The following is a 24,879-nucleotide window of genomic DNA, read 5'->3' as shown; positions in this document are numbered from 1 at the left end:
AGAGGAGGTGGTGTAGGTAACTCAGGGGTGCAAGTGAGCAACCAGGGCACCAATCCAGGCTGGCAGGTGCGGTGGCACAAGTGCGCATCCCTGGGTGTGCTGGGCCTGGGCAGGATGAGGGATGCGGCAAGGATGCGGTCGCGATGCTGGGGACAGATCGGCAGCTCTGACTCCCTCCCCTGGAGGCTGGAGAAAACTGCAGCGAGCCCATGCATGGCACAGAGATGTCACCTGCGCCTTTACCGAGTTGCCTCACAGCATTTGTCAGGTTTGGGGTGAGCCCCATAAAACCGGGCTGAACAAGCGAGCCCAAGGAACAGATGCTCCAAGATGTTCAATCCCACAGCCCCAGCCAGGACACCGCTTGCTTCAGCCATACCCGACCCCACCTCTCCCACGTCTGGGGCTGCACAAAACACCGATGTCCGATGCCGAGCTGCAGAGCGAACCACGCAACGACCAGCACAAAGGGATGCACAAAGACCCCTGCCCCATCTCCAAAGTTTAGGGACTCTGGATAAGTCCTCCAAACAAAGGAGACTCTCCCTTGCGCAGGTATCGGTGCTCAGCTCTCTCCGGGGCAGCAATGCGAGCTCCAGTGCCCTTGGATGAAACCCCCTCCTCTTGCACGCAGCGTGCACCGGGTTGCCTGCCTGGCCCTGCAGCATGGCAATAATTTGTAGCTTGTGCCGGGATCCTTCACGATGAAAGATGACATATAAATATAAAACGTTATCGCTCCATAACAGCCACATGCTATAAAACGCCGGGCAGAAGGATCTGGAACTAGATGGAGGCAGTGCTTTAAATCCTTCCCTGCAGAGTTACTGCCACTAAAACAACAGACCCACTCCAAAGAGCTCCGGCAACAGAGGGAGAAGAAGAAAGGCCCTGACAAAACCACCACAATTGTGGAATTAGGCGAATAAGGTGACTTTATACGGCGTGACCTTCCTGTACTGACAACCCTGGGGTAGCTGTAGTACCGGTGTGCCAGCGACATCTCCTCCCATTCATCCCCTGCCGCGACTTTCGGCGGATGCTCCGTGTTACTATAGTAACAATAAAGCGCTGGTACCAATGTTACACTAAAACGAGTTGACTCTGCTCCCACGATTACGATAACAATGCTGTTACTGTAGTAACATTACATTGTTGAGGTCTCACTGTTCTACCCTTAATTTTATTGTCGTAAGATTAAATTGCAATAATGTTATTGAGCCGCCATTAGCGTCACCATGGTAACAATAACATTAAGGTAGCGATATCGCATTACAGTGGTCCGACCGTTCCACCACAAATATTTTAATGTAGTAAAACAAAAGAGATTACTGCAGTAACATTAAACTGCAGTGACCTCATTAAACCACCACCGGCTTTATCACGCCAAATGACGGTACTTTGGAAACCACAGGCAGCAGTGGGGAGATGCCCGACGTGCGTCCCGGAGGCACGGGTGCTGCCGTGCCACCCCTTCGGCTGGCAAAGTCCGTGGGGAAGGAGGGGGACCCGCGGCGCAGGGGGCGAGCACGAGACCTGCAGACAACTCGAGTCCTCCTCCAGCCCTGCTTGGAGAGCTGTCGGCACAGCGTGCCGCCGGCCTGCCGGTTTCACCCGCTCCGCGGAAGGGATTAGCGGAGTCGCTGTTGAACGGCTCCGGGTGAGGCGGGCGACCTCTCCCTGAAAGCATTTGGAGAGGATGGGTGAAGGGGGCCGCTGGTAGCTCGCACGCTCAGAAAGGCTCAGAGAGGAGGAGGCTCTTGTTTGCTAGAAGAGGGGTGATCGCAGGGTGACCTCCTCAGCTCTGCGCATCTCCGAGGGAGCAGCAAAGAGAGGTACGCTGAGCTCGCCTTGCCGCCACAAAAGCACACATAGCTGGAGCCGGGGAGGAGGGAAATAGCAGAGCCACGGGGGTGTGGGAAGTGGAAACGGCCCCAGCGGGCATCGCTGTGCTGTCCCAGCACCAGGGCACGGCACAGCCTGCAGGGACCGCAAAGGGTTCGTGTTGGTGCTGCTTAGGGGAACCCCGCAACAAATCGGATTACAGCGTGAGCAGTTCAACGGGGGAGAAAAACAGAGAAATTAGCCACAGCCTTGGTGTACGTGAAAAAGAAAAACATGAAGGAAATGAAAACGGTCTGTGTGTCCTATGAATCACTGGTTCTTGCTTCCCCTCGCTCCATTCTCCTGCCAATTACTTCTCCTTGGGAACAGGACACATCCTCCCATGGGTCTGGTGGTGCCTGGCCTGCTAGCATCGCTGGGATGCCAGGGAAGCATGGAGGACGCCTTCCCTTCACCACTACTTCTCCGTTACCGTTCTCTCTTTGTAACGAGGACAGCGGTTAACACACTCAAGCACTGTTCACCTCCCCATCCCTCCCACTCTTTACTCCCCCTGCACCGGCGGGGCTCACCCACGCGCTGCGGGAAGGAGGACGCTCCTCCAGCAGCACAACGGGCACGTAACTGGGGCAGCCTGAAGCTGCAGCGAGGGCAGGCGTGTGAGCCCGGAGCAAGCGCTTCCAGTATGGGCTCTGGAGTCTCTGCTTTTCCCCTCTCCCGCCCCACGATATAATTGCTAATTAATAATAACGTTTAGCTCTCAGATAGCGTGTTCCATCTTCAAAGACCTCTGTCGACATTAACGAATTAATCCTCATCAACCCCCTTGTGAAGTAGGTGACAATTATTATCTCTGCCTCACAGATGTTAAATTGATTTGCAAAGAGGTCAAGTGACTTGGGGGAGGCCGGAGGGAGCCTGCCCAGCCGCACGCCGGGTACGCGGCCACGCCGCGAGGGAGCACGGATGGGCACGTCTGCGGGTTAAACCCACCCACTGATGGGCCCCCGCGGAGAAGCGAGGGCCGGTAACCTTGGGAGGGAGATGGAGAGATCCGGGGGCAGCAATGGATGCAGGAGCAGCAGAGAGGAGGAGATCCCCCGCAAAACGGGGATACAAAGCCAACAACTAGGACGGGATGCGAGAGCGCGTGGGAGACCTTCAGTCCTCAGCAACAGCCCTGATACAAAAGGAAAAGATGCTTTGATGGGCAGACGGTGATTAGCAACAAAAGAGAGACGAGGAAGGAACGCATCATTCAAAGGAGCCGAGAGCGCAGGCGGATTTCAATTTTGTGCCGCTGGTTTCCTCCCCTCCACCACTTTGGGGAGGCTCTCCCAGCTGTCTGCGTGCCTTTTGGAAGGCATTATCCAAATCTGCTTTTGCTTCTAGAAGGGACAGCTGCTTTCATAGGGGAAAGGTGTGGACACACCAGAAAAACCCATGCCAGAAGCAGCACCTGTGGTTTCTGCTGGGAAGCATCCTATCCAGCATGGAACTCCAGCCCATGGCTTCATACATGGCCAACGTCTACACACCCTCACTGCCGCTGAGTTACCAAACAGCCCTGGGCAAATCCCTCTGCCCTTCCTCACCCCCAGCACCGGTGGCTTTGGTGGCACAGGGGACAGGCTCAGCCCCACAGGCACCCGGCAGGACCCCCGGCAATGGTGGCAAAGCTCCTGGGCGGTCAGGAAGGCTTTGAGCATCTCCAGCAAAAAAACCCCAGACGCAAGCAATGCTACTCCGTTTTCCCCGCAAGCCATCTTGAGGCCTTTGGAAAAGAGAGATGATGACTGCAGGGACTGATCCTTCCTCCCAGCCGACGCTGCCACAGCAGGGCAGGCGTTTCCCACGCGCCCCGGTGCAAGGCAGAAAAGCAGCCGCAGAAAGTTATCCTCATTCTCCCACGAGCGAAAGGGGCTTATGGCATCAAAGGAAAATTAATCGGGCAGAGTTCAGCACTTGAAACAAAGCCGGCTCGGGTGCCGCAGCCCCACCGGCAGCTTTATCTCACCGGCACACACCTTGGCATCGATGCTCCCGGGGCGGCCCCGGCGCGGGGCGAGGTGCCACCGGCACGCCACGTGTGCCCCCGCCACCGGGACAGCCCCGCGCCACCTGCGCCCGCAGCCCCCCGACTCCGCGAGCAGGTAATTAACTCCCAAACAATGGCAGGGATTTGCAGATTAACCCGGGCCCAGGAAGGAGTGGGAAAACTCATTTACACCAAACAAAAGGGGAGGGGTGATTAGTTGCTCCAGTGACAACAGAAAGAGCCAGATAGGGCCAGGGAAACTGATAAAGAAGCGAGAAAGCCTAATATCCCCCAGTTGCCTGCCTTTTTTTTTTTTTTCCCCTTCTTTCTTTCTTTCTAAGCACTAAAATTCCACCATTTTCTATCATGCAAATTTGTGTGCCTAAGTGAGATTAAACTCCGGCAGGCACCGTGCCTCCTTCCCCAAGTCCATTTCCCGCGCCGAGATAAGGCCAACTTTCCTTAATGCATCTTACAAGGCAGTGGGAGTGTTTTGCAGGCACGCATTGGAGACGGCTTATTATCAATACGAATAAGAGCTTTCCAGACACTGTCCTCCTCCTCCCTCCCCTCTCCCTTTTAAACCCAGGAATCCAGAGAACAGCTTAAATAGCTGAAGTGTCCTGCCGGGAGCGGGGAGAAGGACAGGCTGCGCCTGAGATGCTGCTGCAGGGGCAAGAAGTGGGACTTGCTAAGGAAACCAGAGCAGGATACAGGAGAGCAGAGGAAGGGAAAGCATCCCTCCTCAGAGCTCCCTCAATGGAGCTCAAGTCCTCTTTCTCGCTCTGGGTTTCTGCCTCCCTCCAAGTTCAGAGCAAGCAGGGCTTCCCTGGATTCTGTCTCTTTGGGATTTTCATCCAGAAATGCCTCTCTCTTCCCAAGGGTCCGAAGCAAACTGCTGCAAACATGGGCAGTGCTGCTTCCCTACGCTTTGTCTGGTCTTGTGGCAACTCCTCCTAAGAAGAAATGAGGGCTGAGTGAGCGGGACAGGCAGGGACCACCTTCCAGACACTGCAGATGACATGGGTGCTCCCTGAGCTTTTCATTTTAGGTCCAGCTGTAGTCTGGGATCTTCTTTCCTGGGGAGATCCAGGTACAAAGAACCTCCTTGTACCTCTTGCAGCTATGTTGTTGGCTCACATCAACTTGGCATCGCCAGCGCTGAGCCTGACCCTATTTAAAGCAGTCCCCGAAATAGCAGGTCTGAACTTTGAAGCATTCAATGCCAAGGGTCTGTTGTCTCGTTCCTGGGCTCATTTGTCCCACATTAGTGCAGAGATCTCACTGGCAGCGGGAAGGAGAGATGCACCAACCTGCTATTCCTGGATCCGCAGCAATCACCTTTTGCCTTTTGTAGCAGGATTTCAAGACTGACAAGTGTTTCTGAAAGCCTGACCGATGAGGAAAGGTGGGAGAAACAGGGCTTGCATCCTTTCAGAAAGAAGGTGGCTAAGGGGCAACACGCTAACAACCTTCCCAAAAGCTAAAGGTTGTTACAAAGAGGACGCTGATCAATTGTTCCCCACGTCCGCTGGGGATAGGCTGAGAAAAACTCCACTTCATTTGCAACAAAGAAGGTTTAAGTTAGATATTAGCTATACATTTTCTAATTATAAAGGTAGCAAAGCAGTAGAATAGATTGTCTAGGGAGACTGAAGAACCTGCTTTGTTAAAGATTTTCAAGAATAGCTTTCACACGTGTTTGCCAGCGATGTCTCTGCCTTGTTGCAGGGGAACGGGCTAAATTAGCTCTTGAGGTGCCTTCTACCCACCTATTTTGGGATCTCAGCCACCAATACAGTCAACCTAGAAATAAATGTGCAGCACCTCCCTTGCTGCAGCGTGGACATCCTTGGTTCCTGGTGGTTTCTAGCCGATTCTCTCCCACTGCCTTGTCGGACCATCCCCAACCCTCATACCCTAAGGGAAGCTCCTTCTGCCACCCCTATCCCTCTCCTGGTTTTTGCTCTTTCTCCCCAGAGCACCGCTTCCTCCCGCAGCCCTTGGCAGACACCAGGGATGCCCCAGCTCCTCGCTCCCTCCATCCATGGCTGTGTCCCAGCGATATCCCCTAAACTTGTGGAGAAGGGATGCACGGCGTGGGCGGAGGGTGTTTGGACCCTGGCCTATACGCACCCATCACGCCTGCCTGGGGAAGCCGCAGGCTGCTGAAATCCTGGCTGGAAGGGGAAGAGCTCCTTGCCCCCACGGCCAGTCCCTTTGGAGAGTGCAGCCTCCCCCAGGGCATGATTTAATTGCATCCTGAGAGGCTGGAGTGCTCCTGCCTCCAGAGCTGTGCCCCCAGGCTCTTTCCTGGTGCAGCAAGGGGAAAGTCAGGACCTGCTTAGAGCAACCTGCACACCTCCCTCTTTCTGGCTGCACTTGGGCTAACCCTGTTTAAAAGGGGAGGCCCCCTTTCCCACCTCCTCTCACCACTTCTCCTTTCCTATCAGGCTGCGGAAAGGGGTAAGACGTCCCACAGCCACGCGCTGAACTTGGCACAGCCCTGAAATCCGGCGCTCAGACACCCTGCTTTCCTGGGAGGGAGGGTAAGCACTGCTTCCTGCAAGCCGAATGTCTTTCAGGACAGGATTATACCAGCTTAAGTATTTATTGGGCCCATTTTCCAAGGCAGGAGAGTTAATCCTGGCACCCTAGCCAAATTTTAATCGGGGTCATTAAGGCAGGCTTCCCTTTAATTAGACACGATACTCACTTTCATGCCCTGCTCCAGCGCGTTGCTGCACATTATACTCTTGCCACCTTCCACCCGAGAAAGGGCTGGGTGAGCCAAGCAATAGCTCTTGAAATTAGGGTGCCTGCTCCTGAGAGCCAGTATTTCTGCCGGCAGCGGCGAGGATGTTCAGCACGTTATAGGACTGAGCCCATCACTGAATCTTCCAGTACTTAACTGTACCGCTGCAAGGAGTTAAAGTATGACCTTTTCCTCCAAACATCTCTTCCTAATGATTTAGCAAGACACAGGAGGGATGGACCTGGATGTCTGGTGATATGGGAAATTTAGGTCAGGAAACAGGAATCAGAAGAGAGCTGATAGAAATTGTCCTGCATCACCTCAATGCCTGATAGCGACTTCAGAACTTGCGGGTGATCGACTTTGGCTTAAAAAAACTCAGGCAAGTATTAACAGATTGCAAGATAAACAGCAAGGACCCAGGCTGGCAATGCATCCGCTTTCTCTCCCTGGTTAATGGAGATGGAGAAAGTCCAGCTCTGTTTAGCTTGCTTGATTGCTCGAACAGGAAAGAGAAAAGGCAAGGGAGGGAGGGGAGAAAATAAAGGCCCTGGGTTTGGGTTTTTTTCCCCCCTTCTATTCATTAGGCTGTCAATAATGCTCAGGCCTGGCATATCGACGGCGAACTAGCTCAACCCGACTCTGTGTACAAGACCAATGCCTTTTTAACCCAGCTTGTTTCCAAATCAATACACCCATCAGCATTCGAAAATTAGCCCAAGATGAGATTCCAATACTCAGGCTGGTGTGTCATGCTAAGAGGGCTCCTGGCCAAATCACAGAAGAAGGAGGAGGAAAAGGGTTGCTAGCAAGGGATTAGAAATTTTCCATTAATCTTTCCCGAGGCTGCCTCCCTAAAAGCGCAGCGCAGGCTTCCCACCACGCAGGCTCTCCCTTGCCCAGCGTGTGTCCCCACCAAGTCCCGCAGCGTGGACGCAGGAGCTATCTTGCATGAACGTCCATCGGCTTAACCATCGCGTGCGGCCACGCTTGTAGGTCTCCTCTCGAGAGCCTGTGTGTGCTTGCACGCTGGCTGAAGAGCGCACGTACGCACCCCGTGGACTGCGCAGCCTTGGCGAGGACCGCAAGCGCTCCACCACCCTATACTGGTCTTCCTCCTCCTCCTCCTCACAGAAGTACAGAGTTTCAACGCACAAACACATATTGTTGCTAGGCATACACACACCCCCGCAAAGTACACAAATCTGCCAGATCTCTCTTTTCCCCCAATGCGAGTTTTACTTCAAGCGTTGCCTCCAGCATGGAAAACAAAAAAAACCCATCAAAATACAATAGCAACAACAACAAACAGCAACATGGGTTTGCCAGCGACTACTTTGGGAGGCAGAGCTGCCTGTATCAGAGCCCCATGACTACTCCAGGAAAGCTGGATAAATGCATTGCCCAGCTTCACTGGGACTCCAAGCCTGTTGATCGGCCTCTATGGTTGCACCAAATTGTCTTACATGCTCAACATAGGACCAATGGGAGGAGAAGACACCAGGGCAAAAGGGAGGAACAGAAATCAAAGCACCAAGCCCAACCCCTCTACAAATTCCCTTCCTCTTACCTTGCACGATGAGATGGACACGCGATGTCTTGGGATGATTGTCTGTCTGCACGGAGCAGGTGTAGGGGCCCTCATCGTACACGTCCACATCTTGGATCTGGATGCTGTACTGGGTTTTGGTGTTGGCCAGGAGCACCACCCGAGGGTCCAAGCACCACTTGTCATTGCCGGCATAGAGGATGCTGCTGCGGTTCAGCCAGGCCACTCGGGTGACTCGGTTATCCACGGAGCACCTGGGGAGAGGCAGAGAGGTGAGCCATCAGTGCTGCTCTTGGGTACTCTGCCCTCCCTTCCCAGTCCCTCCTGGTCCTCCTGGCACTATTTTTAGCTTTGCTGCCAGCAGCAGTTTCAGAGACCAAGTGCTTTCAGTGTCCAAAGAGGACAATGTCAGCACTTTACCCGCGGTGCTCAGGGCACCAATATCCACCTAAACTGGTAGCTCCAGAGATTTGCCCAAGAGCTTCACAATGATTTCAGACGCAGAGAGGTCAGAGCCACCTGGCACCAGTCACCGAAGGACCTTTTGTTCCTCCGTTCCCATTTGCTTCTTTGCAAACTTGGGGACAACCAGAGCTGAGCCAAAACCTCCATCCTAAGTCCAAACCACACTTTTCGGGGGGGGGATGCAGGTTGCTACCTCCTGCCCAAACCCTTCACTTGTCATTCTCTCTGCAGACCATCATATCCCTGCAGCCAGGCAAAGAAACGCAAAGCGGAGCCGGGAAAGCAGCTCGCGTTGCTTCACAAAGGAGCGAGGAAAATTTATCTCAGGAGAAAGCCAGCTCTGACACACCTCTAAAGAGAAACCTTGAGCTTCCTACCATTTGTCCCTTCTGTCAGCTCTTCCTTCCCTACCCATCATCTGCATCGCTGCATCTCCCTCACTTATGCCAGCTAAGCATTTCACCTATCAAGTGATGTTTTGGAGGCAGAAATCTTCTATTTCCAGCCTCATTAGGAAACTGAGCCCCCCCAGAAGACAACCCGGTGCAAACCTAGAAAAGACTTTCCCCCTGAAGGAGATTATTTTCCTGTCCATGTTAGCAGGGGCCAGTCTTGCTCCCTCCGAAGGTCTCCGCCAGCTCTGTAAGCCCTTCATCCCCATGTCCTCAAGCAAGGTTTGAATCCTGCATTTCCACGAATCATCTCCAGACAAGCCAAGAAACCTGCAGCCCCCCAAGCCAGCTAAAACCCCGCTTCTCTCTGAGCAAGTTTGGGATTACGGAGCCATTAGGACTTAGTTGCGCTTTACTAGATGCCAGCGATGGAGGATAATGTCCCTGCATAAAACCAGTCAGCCTAAGATCCACTGTTTATATTCTCCCCAATCTACTTCATTACTTGTGCGGTGGCTGGGATGCAAATTAACTTCGGAGGCACCGAAAAAGAGCACGGCAGCCTCTGGGAGGTCTCGCACGGGGTAACCTCAATGAACGGAAGGGGCTTAATGGGCTATACAGGCCAGACCGCGGTAGCAGGGGAGTTAACAGCCAGGATGAATATATCTGTGGCATGCGGTCCATCAGGGACATATCCTGACACTTGAGGGGTTGTTTCTCAGGGTGAGCACACTTGGGCAGAGCCACCGAGTAAGTAGTGATAATAAAAGCAACCTGCAAGACAGCTCGAGTCCTCGCTGAGCTTCATGCAGCCGTCTACAGCCTCCCTCCCTGCATCTGCCCGTCTGTCTCCTCGCTGGTGGGCTGCTTCCCTTCCCCGCGCCCGCTACTGGTGCCAGCAAAGACACAGGTGCCCACCGGGGGACAAGCTGTCTCGTCTCATCTAGCCTCTTTTTGGAGGTATCTCTTTGGCCCCAGTGACTACAGGAGAAACCTAAATAACCCTCTCAGCCTTAATACACAACATTTGGAGGTTAGGGATGACGGATCCCCATGAGGTGACGTGCCCAAGGCGAGACGGGCAGTCTGCGGCCCAGGACTCCCCTGCTGATTTCCTAGGCAAGTACCCAAGCTACTGCATCATCCTCCCTCTCTGGTGTGAAAAACATCCGATAAATTAAACAATTTTACTGCTGTTCCATAATGATATTACGATAATAATAAATTAAATGTGAGCAGATTTTTATTATCTACATAAAAAAAGCAATAGATTCAGCCTGGGCTGAACACCAAGAACACGGCTCTTGCTCTCAGCTGCATTACAACTTGAGCAAAACCTGAAAGTTTAGTTGCTCAAGTTGAACAAAACTTGAGATTTCTTCCCAGAGGATGGTTTTAGTATATTGTACTCTGGACCTCAACTATGCTGGTAGCTTAGACCTAGGAGGTCTGAATAAACTGCAGGTGGATATTTGATGCTTGGCTCTGGCCCGCCCATCCCAATGCCATGGAACAGGCTCCTGCAATTGCAGCGAGCAGCACTTCTGCACAAGCACAGGGGTGTCCACCCTCACCGCCAAAGCCGTATCGCGAAAAAGGCCTGGGTGATGAGAAGCCAGACGTGGCTTGAATTTCTTGGACCGGTCCCTTCTGCGGAGATTATCCCTGAGGACCTGTAAGCAGGCTGAACTAAAAATATATATTTCCTCTCTCCTCCTCCACACCAGTCTTTTTGTGAAATGCATCAGCTTGGAGATCCCTGGATAATAATGGAGCCAGACAGTGTGTAATCCAAGCATTCCCTCTATCATATGGGCATTTAAGTGCCTTTGAAAAGCAACGGGGCTCAGGTAACGCATGAGGCAACAGTGAAATAAGTGCTTTCGCCCTTCACAGCACCCGGTCACAATCTCTTCTTATCACCCAGACACGCTTCTCTGTCCCTGGGATCGGCAAGCTTAAAGTTGTTATTTTATTTTCTTCCCTGCCTCTTAAAGCTCCCAAGCCAATATATATATAATAAAGTGCAGAAACAGCTCCCGGGAAAGACGCACTTTGACCTCTGGGTACGGCGTGCTATTTAGGGGACGGCGGGTTGTGCTCCTACCCGAGCTCCTACCAACCGCTGTGCCAACCCCGCTCCTCCTCGCACAAGCGCCGGTCGGGGTCCCCGCGGCCGAGGCTCGCCGCAGCGACCCGATGCTCTTCCAGCCCCTCCATCTGCTGCTCCTCCAGCATCTCCTCTCTCCACAAGCCCGGAGCAGGGGTGGGAAGCCCTCCTCTCCCGCAGGCAGGCAGCCGAGCGGAAAGCCTTTGGCTTTGGCCAGGAAGCCAGGCTCTAAGCACAAGCGGAAAGCAAAGCCACCGCCGAGCCTGCAGCCGCTCCTGGCAAGGTGCAAAGCCCAGAGATGCTTCCTCCACCGCACTGGAGGCTCTCATCCTCCCTCTTGCCCTGCAACGTGCCAGGGAGGGAGGGGAGAGAGAGGTCCCCAGGGTGCTGGAAAACAGCGCTTGCCTCCAAAAAGAAGATGTAAAAATAATTAAGCACAGATGAGGTAATTTTCTTTCTCAAGATCCTTAATCCTTGTTATGTTCCTGCTTGGAAGGCAAGGCCTTCTCCTCCAGGAAGATGAAAAACTGCTGTCTGTCAGCACAAGAAGGAGATGATACTGCTCCCTCTCTCTGCTGTTTCTTTCCCTCCAAACCCAGAGTCCCAAGCTCCAGGGTTTCTCCTCTGGGAGGTGGAAACGCTGCTAACACACCACTGCTGCACTGTCCTGGGGGTAGGCAGTCATGGTTTGCAGAGAGATGCAGCTCCTCACACTGCACCAGACCCTCTGCTCCCTGCTGCCACTGAGCGCACCTCAAAATGACCACGAGCGATGGAGTTTGTGCATTTTAAGACGTACCGACCAAAGGCGAGAGCTGCATGCATGCATCTTCCCCACTCGTCCCCGCCTGCTTGTTCATGCCCTTGTCCCACGTCCCCTGGGCAATGATGCACGGCGGGTGTAAAGGGGATACAGGCGCAGGCTGGCGCTGCCCTTTCCAGACCCGTTAGCATCCCTGCAGCCAAAGCTCCTTGGCTTTGCTATCTGCACTCTACAAGCAAGCTGGTGCATCAGGGCTGGCCGCTCTCCCCCAAAGCAGCCAGCATCCCCGCAGCCTGAGGGGCTGAGCTCGTACAGCCAAAGTCCTCACGCCTGCACCCTCCACACCCCACGCAAGGGGCCCAAGCGGGCAGCCGACAGCCAGCCCAGCTGCAGGAACAGCAGTCGGAGATGGAAATTGGAAGAGGGAAAGCATCGCCATCAGGTTTCTGCCACCCTAGGTAACACAAGCACAAAGACGAGCGGGGCTGAAAATGCCAACAAAGCCCTCAGTGGGGACGCAACAGCCCTGGCCAGAGGGAGCAGGCATAGACCTGCTACCAAAGAGCTCACAATCAAACTGCAGCCGCCCCAATTCAGCATCAGGAATAAATAAGGAACAGGGTGCCAAAGCTGAGCACCCTGACCGCTGATCCCACCCCTGCTTCATACAGCCCCCCGTACCTCCCTGCATTTTCGGCGCAGACATAGATGGCATACGCCAGCAATGACACGCCCTCCTGAATTTCTCTCTTTGCTTTCACGAGGTTGCACACAGAAAATGATGGGAGAGGAGGTGGCCTGGCAGTAGGGGGAAGGAGGTTTTTAATTACTCAAGTGTAGTAATTGGCACACAACACTTTTTTGTTGCCTCTTATGCAGATCGCTGGTGTTCCAGAGGGCTGGGCTGGAGAGCACAGATTGTCTCAACCCAGCAGGACACACAAGAAATGAATAATGTTAATTAGAACTGAAAAGAGCTCAGCAAAATTACCAACCTGATCGCCGCTTTCGTTACAATTATCAGGGTACAAGCTCCATCGCAGGGAGGCAGGGATGGGGCCAAGCTGGGCTGACCCCAGCAAACCTGGTGGCCCAACCTGGGGCCGTGACCAGGCTGATCCCCCCTGGGCTCGCTTCTCCTTCCCCCCCCCCCTCATGTTCACTGTGTGCCCATCCTAGAGACCCCCCCTTCCCAAATCCAGGCCACCTGATGGAGTTTCACACGTGTTGTGCCACAGCACCGACCCACCATCAAGCACCCCTAGATGTCTTTTCTTTTTCTTCCCAGTCACCTCTGAATTTTGAAACAATCCCTTCCGCACCAGCAGTGTTTTGTCTCTGCTATGGGCTAGACCAAGCTGGAAATCAGTTTGCAGGAACTAGGCTTGGGGTTTAGTTTAAAATCGGGTGCAAAAGCCTCCGACTGAGGCTGGGCAAGGAGACAAGCTGCTCCAGCCCTGCCTTGTCCCCAGCATCTCATGTGCCAGGCAGCACCTTCCAGCCTCTGCACCATCAGCCACGCTATAAATGATCGACTAAACTAGACCGCCGCCAGAGGCAGGAGCTTCACATCTCAGATTTATTTCTGTGATTATCACATTTTATTGTTATTTATTAGGATTAATTAAAGGCCGGGCTGTGAACAACTCAATCCCATTCAAGCACGGTCCCACCGCTCTCATACGCTTTCCTACGATGTTTATGCTCCGGTGGCAACAGACATTTGGCCATCGATTCCTGAGGGAAAGCCGGGGTCAGATTGTCCCATGCTCCCTGGGACACACGCTGCCCACCACCCCGTAAGGCTGGCATGCACACACACACCATGGACAGTCCGAGGCATGGTTATCGTGGAAAAGGTGGTCTGGAAGCTTTTTTACTAATAAATATTAAACCAAAACCCTCGTTGTCACAACCCAGTCTGCTTTACCTCTCCTTACTCTCTGCTGTATTGGGTTAAGTCATGCACTAGCAATTTCTACCGATCCAGCCCTTCTTCAGCAGGATTTACAGCATCTGCTCGCCTTCCGTGCACACACAGACTGCGTACGCTTACACACACTCACTGCAGCACCGTATGCTCACATAGGCACCAGCACGCAATGCTGCCCTGCACACCAAGCCCCAACCCGACAGACAAGGCTGGCGCGGACACACTGCGTTTTTTGCGGGTGTTGTGTGCACGCGACACGTGCAGCACGTACCGTGAGCGGGCGTGCTCATTGACACGTGTGGCAAATGGCCTGTGCACCTCCAGCAATAATCCCGTCCCGCTCACCCCTCCGCAGGCTGCAAGCGGGGCAGCAGCAGGGACACCCATCTCAGTCCATCGAGCTTGGATGACGAGGCTTGATGTGCAAACCTGCGGTGGTAACAGGCTCCGTGCAGGGCTAAGCAGGGGACATTCACAGTGGCAGATGGATTATGGGATTAAAATGGTCCATAAGTTTGGTCCTGGCTTGCTGAAAGCCCCAACTGCTCGCCCAGGTGGCTCTAATAGGGACTGAAGGCTCATCCCCACTGGGGACTGCATGCCTGCGTGGCTGACACAGTGGCGGGGTTCTTGGCATGTCCACCCTCCCCTGCGCCCCAGGACCACCCGAGCCATCCTCGCCCTCAACCGCAAGATCAGCTGGAGAGCATCCCTTGAGCTCACCCTGATGTGACACCACCAAAGATGCAGCCCGAGGACTTTTTTCACAGCACAGCACGGCTGTCAGGGCTGAGAAACCGCTTCCCTGCACGGGGAGCCGGCCGCCCGCCAGGCAGGAGCTGACCCAATGATTAACTCGGCAGCGGGGTCCGGCAGGAAGGGGGGGCCCTGCTGGGGCTGGCGCCTGCCTCCAGTCCCCCCTGCAGCAGCCAGAGCATCTCCAAAGGCTGCGGGGTGAGGAGGTGCCCTCAGATCAGCTGCCGCCCCGGTGCCTCTTCAAAATCACGCTGAGCTGGTCAAAAGCAGCGCTCAGAAGTGGAAAATAAAAACCCTTTGTGCTTCCCCCTCTCTTCCCTGCCCAGACAGAGTTTCATCCCGGTTGTGGCAGAGGGAGTCAGGGCTCTGGACCGGGAGGTCCTGCCTTTCCCACCGGCTCACGCTGCAACCTGCAGCAAGTTCCTTGCAAGTCCCTGCCCTTCCTTCTGCCCTCTGCAAGGCTTTAAAAATATTTGGCACCTCCTTGCCAGGGAGGGCGAGTTAACACATGTTTGTAAAGTACCTGATCTCCTCGATTGAAAGTTTATACATGCAAACGATTCACACTAATTACATTAATAATAATATACCGGGCTCGAAAAGATCTGCCTTGGTTCATTGCCCGGGATTCGCAGAGCTGCAAACAACTCCCAGCGTGCTGCCTTAGACATGCTTATTGGCAAATGCCAAGGAAACAGGAGGAAACCGGACTGGGGAGGAAGGAAGAGCTGCAAAAAGCCGGAGCTCCCACTTTGCAGCCTGCTGAGGGAGCACAAGGCAGGGTACGGAGCAGCCACGAGTCATGCAAGCACCTCTGCATGCACCCAACACCCCACCGGTCCCGGGAGACGCCGGCGCTGGTGCAAAGCAGGCAGGTCGCGATGCAGCAAGCGGGGATGGCTTGTCTGGAAAAGTCTTTATCTCTCTGCAATGCAGCAGTGCACTAGCACCTTTCCAAGTCCCCTGCTCCCGTCCCCGGCTCATCCAGCCTTTCTATTTATCCTCCTATTGTCTCTGCTAACAACGGGGCTCTGCACATCCATAGCATCTTCCACCCCGGCATCTCGGAGCGTGCCACAGAACATCAATGAGGGCAGCCGCTGCGAGACCGCGCGCCGAGGAAACCTGTTCCTAACCTGGGCTCCCACGCCTGCGGCTGACCCTGCCGAGCGGCACCGGAGCGTGCTCCTGGCCCATCTGCTTGGGTGTCCTCCAAAAGTGCTAATGGCACCGGGGAACGGGGGTGACGCCAGCACCAAAACGCCTGTAGGCAGCTGTGCAGGGACACGGCCGGTTTACTAATGAAATGACACCCTGCTGGGGAGCTCCCGCAGCGCCAGGATCCTGCACTGAGCTCGAAGGATGTTCTGTTCCTCCTGATTTTCTCCTTTTTTGCATTCTCTCGGCCCAAGTAACTGCTTGGGGGGCTTCTGGATGCCAGCAGGCAAACAACCCTGGGTGAAAGTCACCCCTTGCCCGGCGGTCTTCCAGGGTTGCCTACAAAAGGGTCCTCCCTTCTGCAGGGAGGGCATCACTTCAGACCTGGTCCAGGCTCTGGCAGCTGCCTGCACGCCATCTTGAGAGGCTTCAAAAGAAGGCGTGGGAAACGCCACAAGAAGAAAATAACTCTGTAATGATCTCATCCTCTCCCCTCAAGTGTTACAGAGCAGTTTAAACCCTGTAAAATAAGGTCTCTTCGTCTGAGGAGGTGTGGAGAAGAAGTCTCCTCTCTCTGCCTCCAAAAAGCTGGAGAGATCTCTCCTTGCTATGCACTTTTCTTTAGAAAAACGCTCCTTTGCCACCTGCAAGCCCCGGGTTGAGCCACTCAAGACACCCCAACTCCCCATCCTTCTCGCCTCCCCTGGCAGCTCCCGCTCTCCTCCTCCAGCCCAGCGGGGAAGCTCCTCCCGGCTGCACTCCCAGCAGTTAGCGCCGATCCCTGGCACTGAACTCGCTCAATTACGAGCTGTGCCCCCGAATAAATCCTGGTTCTGCTTTGCACAATTGACACTAATGGCCCGGGAATAAAGCGATGCCATCCACCCCAACGGTCTGCAAAGGAGCACGTTTAACTAAGCACACAGGCAAGGGACTGCTGAGCTTAACTGCACTGAAAATGTATTCGAAAGGAAGCGATGCACTTAACTTATTACAAGTGGGAAATTATCACTAAAGTGGCTTTTCTTTAGAGGTTGAGGCACAAAATAGGAACGGCGAGGGGTGAGCGCTCTCTGCCAGGACTGCGGAGAGGAGCGAGGAGCGAGCAGGAGCCGGTCAAGAATGCTGTGGGTCAGGAGGCAGCGGGACAGGAGGAGCAGGGGCCAAGCGGGAGCGAGAAGTGCTGCAAACAGAGGGCTGAAGGGCACTGATGGGCACAACCCAGGGAAACCAACCCAGGGAAGAGCACAAGATCGGGTACCAGGGTTTCAAGGCACTGGCAGAGCTCTCCAGTAGCTCAGGACACTGCAACGCAGGGCTGCGATGGGGAGACGGGGGGAGCTTGCACTGGCACCGGCTGTGGCTGACCAAGTGGGTCTACCTGAGGCAAATATATTCTGCTACACACTATCTGTATATTTGCAGTCTGAGAATAATTGCAGGTTACCACATCACCTTCCTACACCAGTTCTCCCTCACCCTCCTGATTGCAATTTCATCACAGCACCCAAGCTCATATTGCTTCTACTGGCAGATGGGCAGAGATGGACAGAAAGAGGACGATGAGCAAAGCCTTAAAATTGAGAGGGAGAGGTGGTCCAGGCAACACAAGACTGCATGGGAGGAGCAGAGCGTCCCAGGCCTTTGGGGATGAATCCCCAAGCCTTGCAGCGCTGCTCTGGGTCCCAGGGTGATGGGGAGAGGACCTTCTCCTTTGGCAGAAGAAGAGGCTTCCCACATCCAAGGTCATAAGAGGCCAAGGTAAGAAGGTAAGCTGTGCCTCTTGCTCTGACATCTACCTCCTCATAGAAACCAGCTCCCTAGCAAGAACCTACACAGCTTCTTACAGACACTCAAAACCTACCAGATCTTCCCCATCACAACCCAGAAGGTTGTTTGCCACATGAACACAGTTCAGGTGCCCCATCTCATGACATCCCACCATGATGGGATGGGGACTTATCCCTGAGAGAAGGTGCCAGAGGGGCACTGGTGCAGCAAGGAAAGTGGAGAACCAGGAGAGGGGAAGGGGAGGAACAGGAGGGATGTCAAGGAAAGAAAAATGACGGAGCCAAAAAGCAATGGGTCCTTCTCCAGCCATGCCACTTGCACCAATACCCTCTCCCCATTTATAAAATGGCACTAATGAGAGTGAAAACAAGAGGAGGAGGGAGGGAAAGGACCCTTCCCAGTACAGACCCCCCCTTTTCTCCCCTCTCCCCTTGAGGACATCATCCTTAAAATATATTTCATTTCACAGCTGCATTATGGTACCACAAAATCCTGCGAATCCAATTTAAGAACAGATTACCTCCTCACTTACTTCATTTGAAGCAATTACATGTTAATTTTCATTGAGACCAGCCTAATGCATACCAATCTGATGCTGCAATCTCATTTGAATACTTGAGGGAACACTAGTTGGGCTCCGGGCTCTGGAGGCTCGTATTTAAAGGGCCACTTCACATTTCCTTTCCCTTCTCCCCTGGTTATTTACGCTTTCGTCGCACTTGTGGTGCTCCCTCCCTCCCTTCCCGACGTTCCCAACAGCTGGTGCCACTCATGAGACCAACTAAAAAGGCCAAATAAGTTTTGCAGCAAACCTTGCAGAACGATGCTGTGCCCATCACCAGCCTGGTCCCCAAGGCAGGACCTTCCCCAGGCCAAAATTCAATATTGCTGATGGCTTTCTGCATGAAGTAAATAACCTTCCAGCATCAAAGTCGCTGGTACTGCACATGTGTGCACAAATGTGCTGGTACTGCACATGTCTCTGCAAAGCAAATCCTCCTCCCAGGCCAAGAACAGCCTCCGCCAGGTTTCTAGCTGATGGTTATCTTCTGCTCCCTCATGCTCACTATCTAGCCAGGCCCACGGTATCGATTGGCGTCTCGGACACCAAGCTTTGAGTAATTAATAACGCCACGAGAGTGTGGATTCAGCTCCTGGTTGAGCCGTGGAGGCATGCCGCCTCTGTCTCGCTGTACACATTTCGGTGATAAGCATTCATGTTGGAGGCTGCACCTTAATTAGATTTTTCAGATTGCAAAGGGCCCTGAGACACTTGTGCAGACACCATATAAATGTATATTGCATTGTACTGTAATTAATCCAAGGTGACGCAGAGGCAGACGGAGCAGGAGCGCGGGACCGATTCACAGCGAGACAACCAGCCCCAAGACTTCAGCACGTCGCAAGCCCAAGCTCCATCAGCTGCAAACCAAGAAAGCCCCCTCTCTGTGCCACCCACCGAGTGCAGGACTACACCAGAGACATGTTGGACAACAGGTATTTGGACGAGCATCTCAGAAGCAAAAGATTTCCACCAAAAAGCAATAAAGACAAGAAGAGATTAATTGCAGCTCTCCCTCCCCAAAAGAAATAATCGATTGCATCGGGCAGTTGTCTATACCACTGCTGAAAGCACTTGGACGTCAAAGCCGGGGGTCCCCAGACATTCGTGTCCCACATCAGATGGTAGGGTGCTCCGTGAGCACCGATGGAAGTGACAGCATGAGGCTGGTGAGACAGTTATTGGAGAAAATCTTTGGGGAAGGAGTTTGCGCTGAGGATAACTCGGGAAAGGTGCAGAAGCTGATGAAGTGATAGAGGAAAAAGTATTGCCTGAAACATTATTCAATTTCCTAAAGCCTCCCGCGCCCGTGCAAGTGACCTGCCTAGAGCTGGGGGAAGGCTTTTGCATGCTAAGAGCTGTGGGACTTAGCGCTGATCATTTTTTGCCTGATACGAGTTCCCCTGAAAACAGAGGCGTGAAATCCGGGCTTGGATAGCGTGGAGCTGGTGTCTGCGCCCACGGGTATTCTGCCTGCAGCAGAGGTGCCCTGCTGACCCTGAACACAGGCAAACCTGGAGATGAGCTCGCTTTGTACACGACTGCCTCACCGAGACGCTGCTCCCTTTGTACTGGGCCAGCCGAGAGGTTTCACGCACATCTGGGAACTCCCTTTATTTCAATTAATGCAATACAACTGCTGCTGCTTGAGTCCAACAGCCTTCGCCTCCAGGAAGCCAGCTGAAACGCCAAGCAGGCGTTAACCTGAAGCTACGGCACTACCGCCGGCACACTGGACCCTTGATGCACAGTCGCCTGGCTGGATGAGACCCCTGGGGAACACCACGGCTGCTCCAAGCCCCATGGTAGCTTGTTTGACGGGTCCCAGCACGGTGGGCGAGATCTCCACCTCCCCACAAACACGATGTCTCAGCCTCAACGGTGCCCAGGTACCGACCCACAGTCCTGCGTTGGGAGGCTGCACTTGCAAAAGGGGAGCCCAGTCTCTGCCCAGGCGCTGGTGAGTTTGGATAGGATGAAATAAGTCGCGGGGCCCCGTGGGGTATGGTGAGGAACCAGATAACCAGGATTCAGGGAAGGAAAGGCAGTTACCTGGGTAACAGTGTGCCGCTAACACATCTGCCACCCCGCAGGACTTCCCAGATGCTGCTCGGCTGCGAGAGCAGACCCACAGACCCGACTGCTGCTCCAGCGGCCCCGCGGCATCACGAGGACGAACACACGGCTGTTTTCCCCAACGCGCTTCCAGGCTGGGCGGGAAACCAGAGGCCACCCCGCGCCTGAGCCCTGCCGACACAGCCCCCGGCCACGGGCAGCTTTCGGCAGGGCCAGCAGCTCTCCATCTCCGCACCCCAAATGACGGTGGGCATCACACAGAAGGAGATGACATCCCACAGCTGTGCCGTCCTGCCTTGGGCAGCATCCCTTCCTAACCGGCTCGCCACGTTTTTTTTCCTACTCTGTCTCCCATCGAGCTTGCTTCCCAAAAGCTCCTCTGCAGCGAGCAAGGAAGGAGATGCCTCTGTGCTGGGAGACATGGATGCAGATACCAAGGTGATACAAGGACACGGCGGGTGCTGGCGAACAGTCGTCACTGAGAGGGCTCCCACAGCCCCAACCTCTTCCACCGTTTCACCCTCATCTCCCAAGACCATTCCCATCACCAGCAACCCACCCCTCCGCGGCGAGGCGGGGACCGCAGCATCCTCCGCTCCCCAGACCGCTGACTGCAGTACGTGTTTGGCAGGCGGAGAAGCACCCGCACTCCAACTAAAACAACAGGGTCGCGGTGGCTCGGGGACACGCTTTCAAAGCGCCAGGAGAGACTTTGCTTGCCCGTTTCCCACTGAACCAACTCAGTCCCTGTACGAGTCTTTGAAAAACGCGGCCTTTGTAGTTTTCAATTTTGATGTCACATCTGTAAGAATATATGGTGGGTCTTTTTTTTTTCCCCCTTCTCCTCACCCTCTTCTTCTTTTTAAGAGGAGATGTCACACTTTGAACTCTAATTTTTATTTATTTTCCTAGAAAAGGGCTGACTCCCCACCAAGCACAGAAGGAGAAAGAGAAAGGGAGGTGGGGAGGAAGCCTTCAGAAAGTGCACAGATTTAATTTTTTATCAGAGGAACAGAAAGAGAAACTTGTTGATGATCAAACAGATTCAAGTACCTTAAAAGAAAGGGACCGTCAGTAAATGGAAACTAGTTAAGGAATTACATGAAAGACATGCGAGACACTCGCAAAGCAGAAAAGATGCTGTAACCAAGTGGAAAGCCAAACCCATCAGTCCCAAACCACTGGAGCAGTGAGAATCAGTAGGTGAAGTATTTGCTCTGCAAAAGCAGCAGACGATGGGATAGCTGGTGGTTTGCAGAGGTGCTGAGCCGGCTCAGCACCAGCGGCTGCCTGAGGGAGCCCAGTGCCTCTGCAAGAGCAGCCCCAGCAGGCTTTTTACCTGCTCGCTTCCCTGCATAGCTAAAACAAGTGTAGGCAGTCAAATAAAGGGCTGCATTGCTTTGAAAAACGGCACCCCGGGGGCTTTGTGTTTTCCTTTTCCTCCTCGGCACCTTCCAGCTTGAGTGTGCTCAGTTTATAAATCCGAAGAGGGCGGGATTGCTTTATTTTTTTTCCCCCCTTTGCTTTGGTTTTAATCCACTGGCAGCACTTTGCAAGTCAAGCTGGGATCTGAAAAGCCAGTGGAGCCCTTTGCGGGTCGGGCAATGGGATGCGGGACAGAGCGATTCAGGGAGGGGATGAGCAAGAATAAGAGGAGGAGGCAGAGAGACCACGGCAGCACCGAGATAGCCTGCAGCAGAGTCAGAGGTGGACAGGACTTGAGAGAGGGAGATCAATCCGTCCTCACCCCCTAACCCACCTTCCCAAGCCCCTCCTTGCCAAAGCATTTAAGATGCCAGATCCTATTGCTTCCTGAACTGTGACCCACCCGGCTTAGCTCGGAAATCTTTTAAATAGGAAAACAGAGCCGCTGTTTGCTTTCATGCAGAGTCAGTGGTGAGCGAAGCCCAAGGGTTGCATTAGATTAGCAGCCGGCTCCTCCGAAGGCATGGAAACTTTGATCATTTAATATGTATGTGCCGTGTCGGAGCGAACAGGTCTCCAAACCCCAGTAAATGTTTTATTAGGGCAGCTCTGGCTTTCGTGCCCAAGCCTTGCTCCTTTTGGACTCCAGGGATCTTGTTGTGATTGGAGAGACACCACTCATCATCTCCCTCTCTCCCAAGAAGGGCTGTGCAGCCCTTGCCTTGCTTTTCCCTTGCATCACGCTTAAAATGCAAGAGCCCAGTAACCTGAATGATGGCATTGAGCACCCCAAAACCAGCCCCTGCTCCTCTTGCACCTTGCAGGGAGACCCAACGCATGGACACAGATGTCAACGCCGATCACAGTGAGAGCGGGGCTCTGCTCTTCCTCCTCCATCACCACCAAAGCGGCCACCACGACTGCCCAGAGCTTCCAACCGCGCTAGGACAGGGCAGAGCCGGCCACCCTCAGCGGGAACCCACCGGGCAGGAGCAGAAGCCTCCTCCCTGCAGCTGGCCGAGGTATTGCACAAACCAACCCCAACCTCCCCCAAGCGCGGAAGCAAGAGCGGAGTATCTCAGTGTTATCAGAGGCACCACACGACTTTTTTTCTTTTTCATTTGCAAACGACTCGCAATGGCTTGGGTTTGGAAAGGAGTTATTCCCAAAGCGATTACTTGTTGTTGAAAATGTCAACTTTGCCAGGAATTTCAAGGGGGGAGGAAGCATAGCTTGTAGGTGTGTCCCCCCCGCCACCACCCTCAATATATAACCCCACTCATCGCTGGATTTCCAGCTCCCAGAGAGCGGGGCTTCAGTTTAGGAAACAGTGCACGAAGAAAGAACGGGGCCAGATATGATTTCAGCATACACGGACTCCTATTCGAAGGACACTGGGCCAGTATCATAAATATAAGTGCACACAGCTACTTCCCCACTTACATCTGTGCCTCAAGAAGCCTTACAAGAGCCATTCTGGGGGAGAAATTAAACCACTCGTGTCCTATTAAAGCTGCTCCCATTTATTTTTTTCTGATTCTAAAAAATATTTACATCCAAAATAGGCAAGAAAAGCCTAGTGCCAAGAAAAAAGGGGATTTTTATAGATCTTGTTTCTGCAAGAAATTACCAAGACAACAAGTCACTAAGTTCCGAGAAAGGATTTGACATTTTCCTGAATAAAAATAGCACCTGAAGTGGCATCGCTTAGGATAACACCTTATGGGCAAGTGCTACCAAAGCAACCGGAGAATGAAAACCTTCCCACGGCACGGTGAAACTCGCCGGTGGGATCCCACCGGAGACGCCTCATTGTGTACCCTTTTCTATAGGATTTCACACTAATTTCCACAGAACTCTGTTGGTCTCGTCCCTATTAAGTTTGATTGGATTTTTTTTTGCCATAAAGGAAATTACAAAGGCTAGCAATTGTCTTGCTTCGAGGCATACACACATCATCAGCTCGGAGCGGAATGACAATTACCCACGCGGTGCCATACTGTACAGCTAGGTGTGGTAGGGGATTTTTGTATTAAGCAGAAGGGCAGGCTTTTTTTTTTTTTTCCCCCCAGCAGCTTTGGATCAAATGCCAGGTGCAGCCACTTGTGTCACAAGATCTGCTTATAAAAACACACTCCAATGATCCAACCCACGGCCGCACCGGGCTACCGCTGCTGAATGCAAGAGCGGGAGGGATGGGTGCGGACAGGCACTGGGTAGGAAGGGACCACCTTGGCCAGGCAAAGGCTGCATCTCCCAGAGACACAGCTCTGGCAGCTTTACCATTCACTCTTTCTCTTAAAAGCAAAGAAAAGCCCCCCAAACCACCCAAAAAAACCCATCAGACCTGCACACACGGTATCACGCCATGAAAAAAGGAGACCGGAGGCCAAGTCGAAATACAGGGGAAAGCTCGGACAACAAATGACTGAATGAGGACACCGGGATTTTGTATAAGCATTATCACCATGACGGCTTTCTGCATTTTCTACCTCCAGCAACAAAAAGCCCCGAGGTCCGTGGAGAAAGGCAGATCACGAGGTGTTTCCAGTGCCACAACCACTGCAGACCTCACGGGGAAAGCTGCCGTCGGCTGCATCGTGTGCACCCACCGCTACGGATGGGACCTGAGCTCTCCACCAGGAACACGCATCCACCTCCCGGAGCTGAGAGCGGGATGCAGCCCAGCTGCATCTCTCCTCTCCGGGAGAGATCACATCTCCGCAAGCCACAGTCCCCTCGTCCCCATGACGGCTCATTAACACCCGACCCGTTTCATGACTAACGATCCCCTTCCTGTGCACACATGCCAAGTCCCAGGCGTTGACCCAAGGCCAACGCTGCCTCCAGCGCCTTCGGATGCGGCCGCGCCAAGCGGACGGGCAGGCAGATGGACGGCGAGGAGGAGGAGAAGCAGCAGCAATGCCGACCGTGCCAGGAGAGCCAGGGAAGGGAAGGGATGGGGCATGCCTTCTGCTAGGCGCTTTTATGCACCGATCTGCTGCTCTCCGCAGCTCCTCCGGCGAGGCCAAGCTGCCCCGCCTCATCGCTGCCAACGTGGAGCTTGACCCTATTTATCCAGATGGCCCAAATCTCCCAAGCACTGCGGCTCCTGCAGTTTTCCAGGAAAACACCCAGCGGTCTCATTACATCCAAATCCTCCTCCTTCACCCAGCCCAGCAAATCCGCTCCTTCCTCCCTGCCTGCCCCGAAAGTCAGAGGAACAGCGGGAAAGTAGGGACCGGCAGGGAGAGGTGG

The 24,879-nt window shown here is 53.7% G+C and overlaps 1 protein-coding gene across 2 annotated transcripts in view; it reads right to left on the bottom strand.

The window, feature by feature from the left end:
- LOC309599247 (protein CEPU-1) overlaps positions 1-24,879 on the bottom strand; it is a gene marked incomplete at both ends in the record, with an annotated part of 350,195 nt that overhangs the window by 42,288 nt on the left and 283,028 nt on the right. For both annotated transcript variants that reach the window (XM_082330520.1, XM_082330519.1), the window contains one exon: positions 8,209-8,441. In XM_082330520.1, the coding sequence (XP_082186646.1) occupies positions 8,209-8,441 (233 nt within the window). The remainder of the gene's footprint in view (positions 1-8,208; positions 8,442-24,879) is intronic.

Source organism: Platalea leucorodia, assembly GCF_965183815.1.
Source record: "Platalea leucorodia genome assembly, chromosome: 20".
NCBI classification, from domain to species: Eukaryota; Metazoa; Chordata; class Aves; order Pelecaniformes; family Threskiornithidae; genus Platalea; species Platalea leucorodia.
Note: the sequence above shows the minus strand (reverse complement) of the source record. Positions and strands in the feature narration are given on the sequence as shown.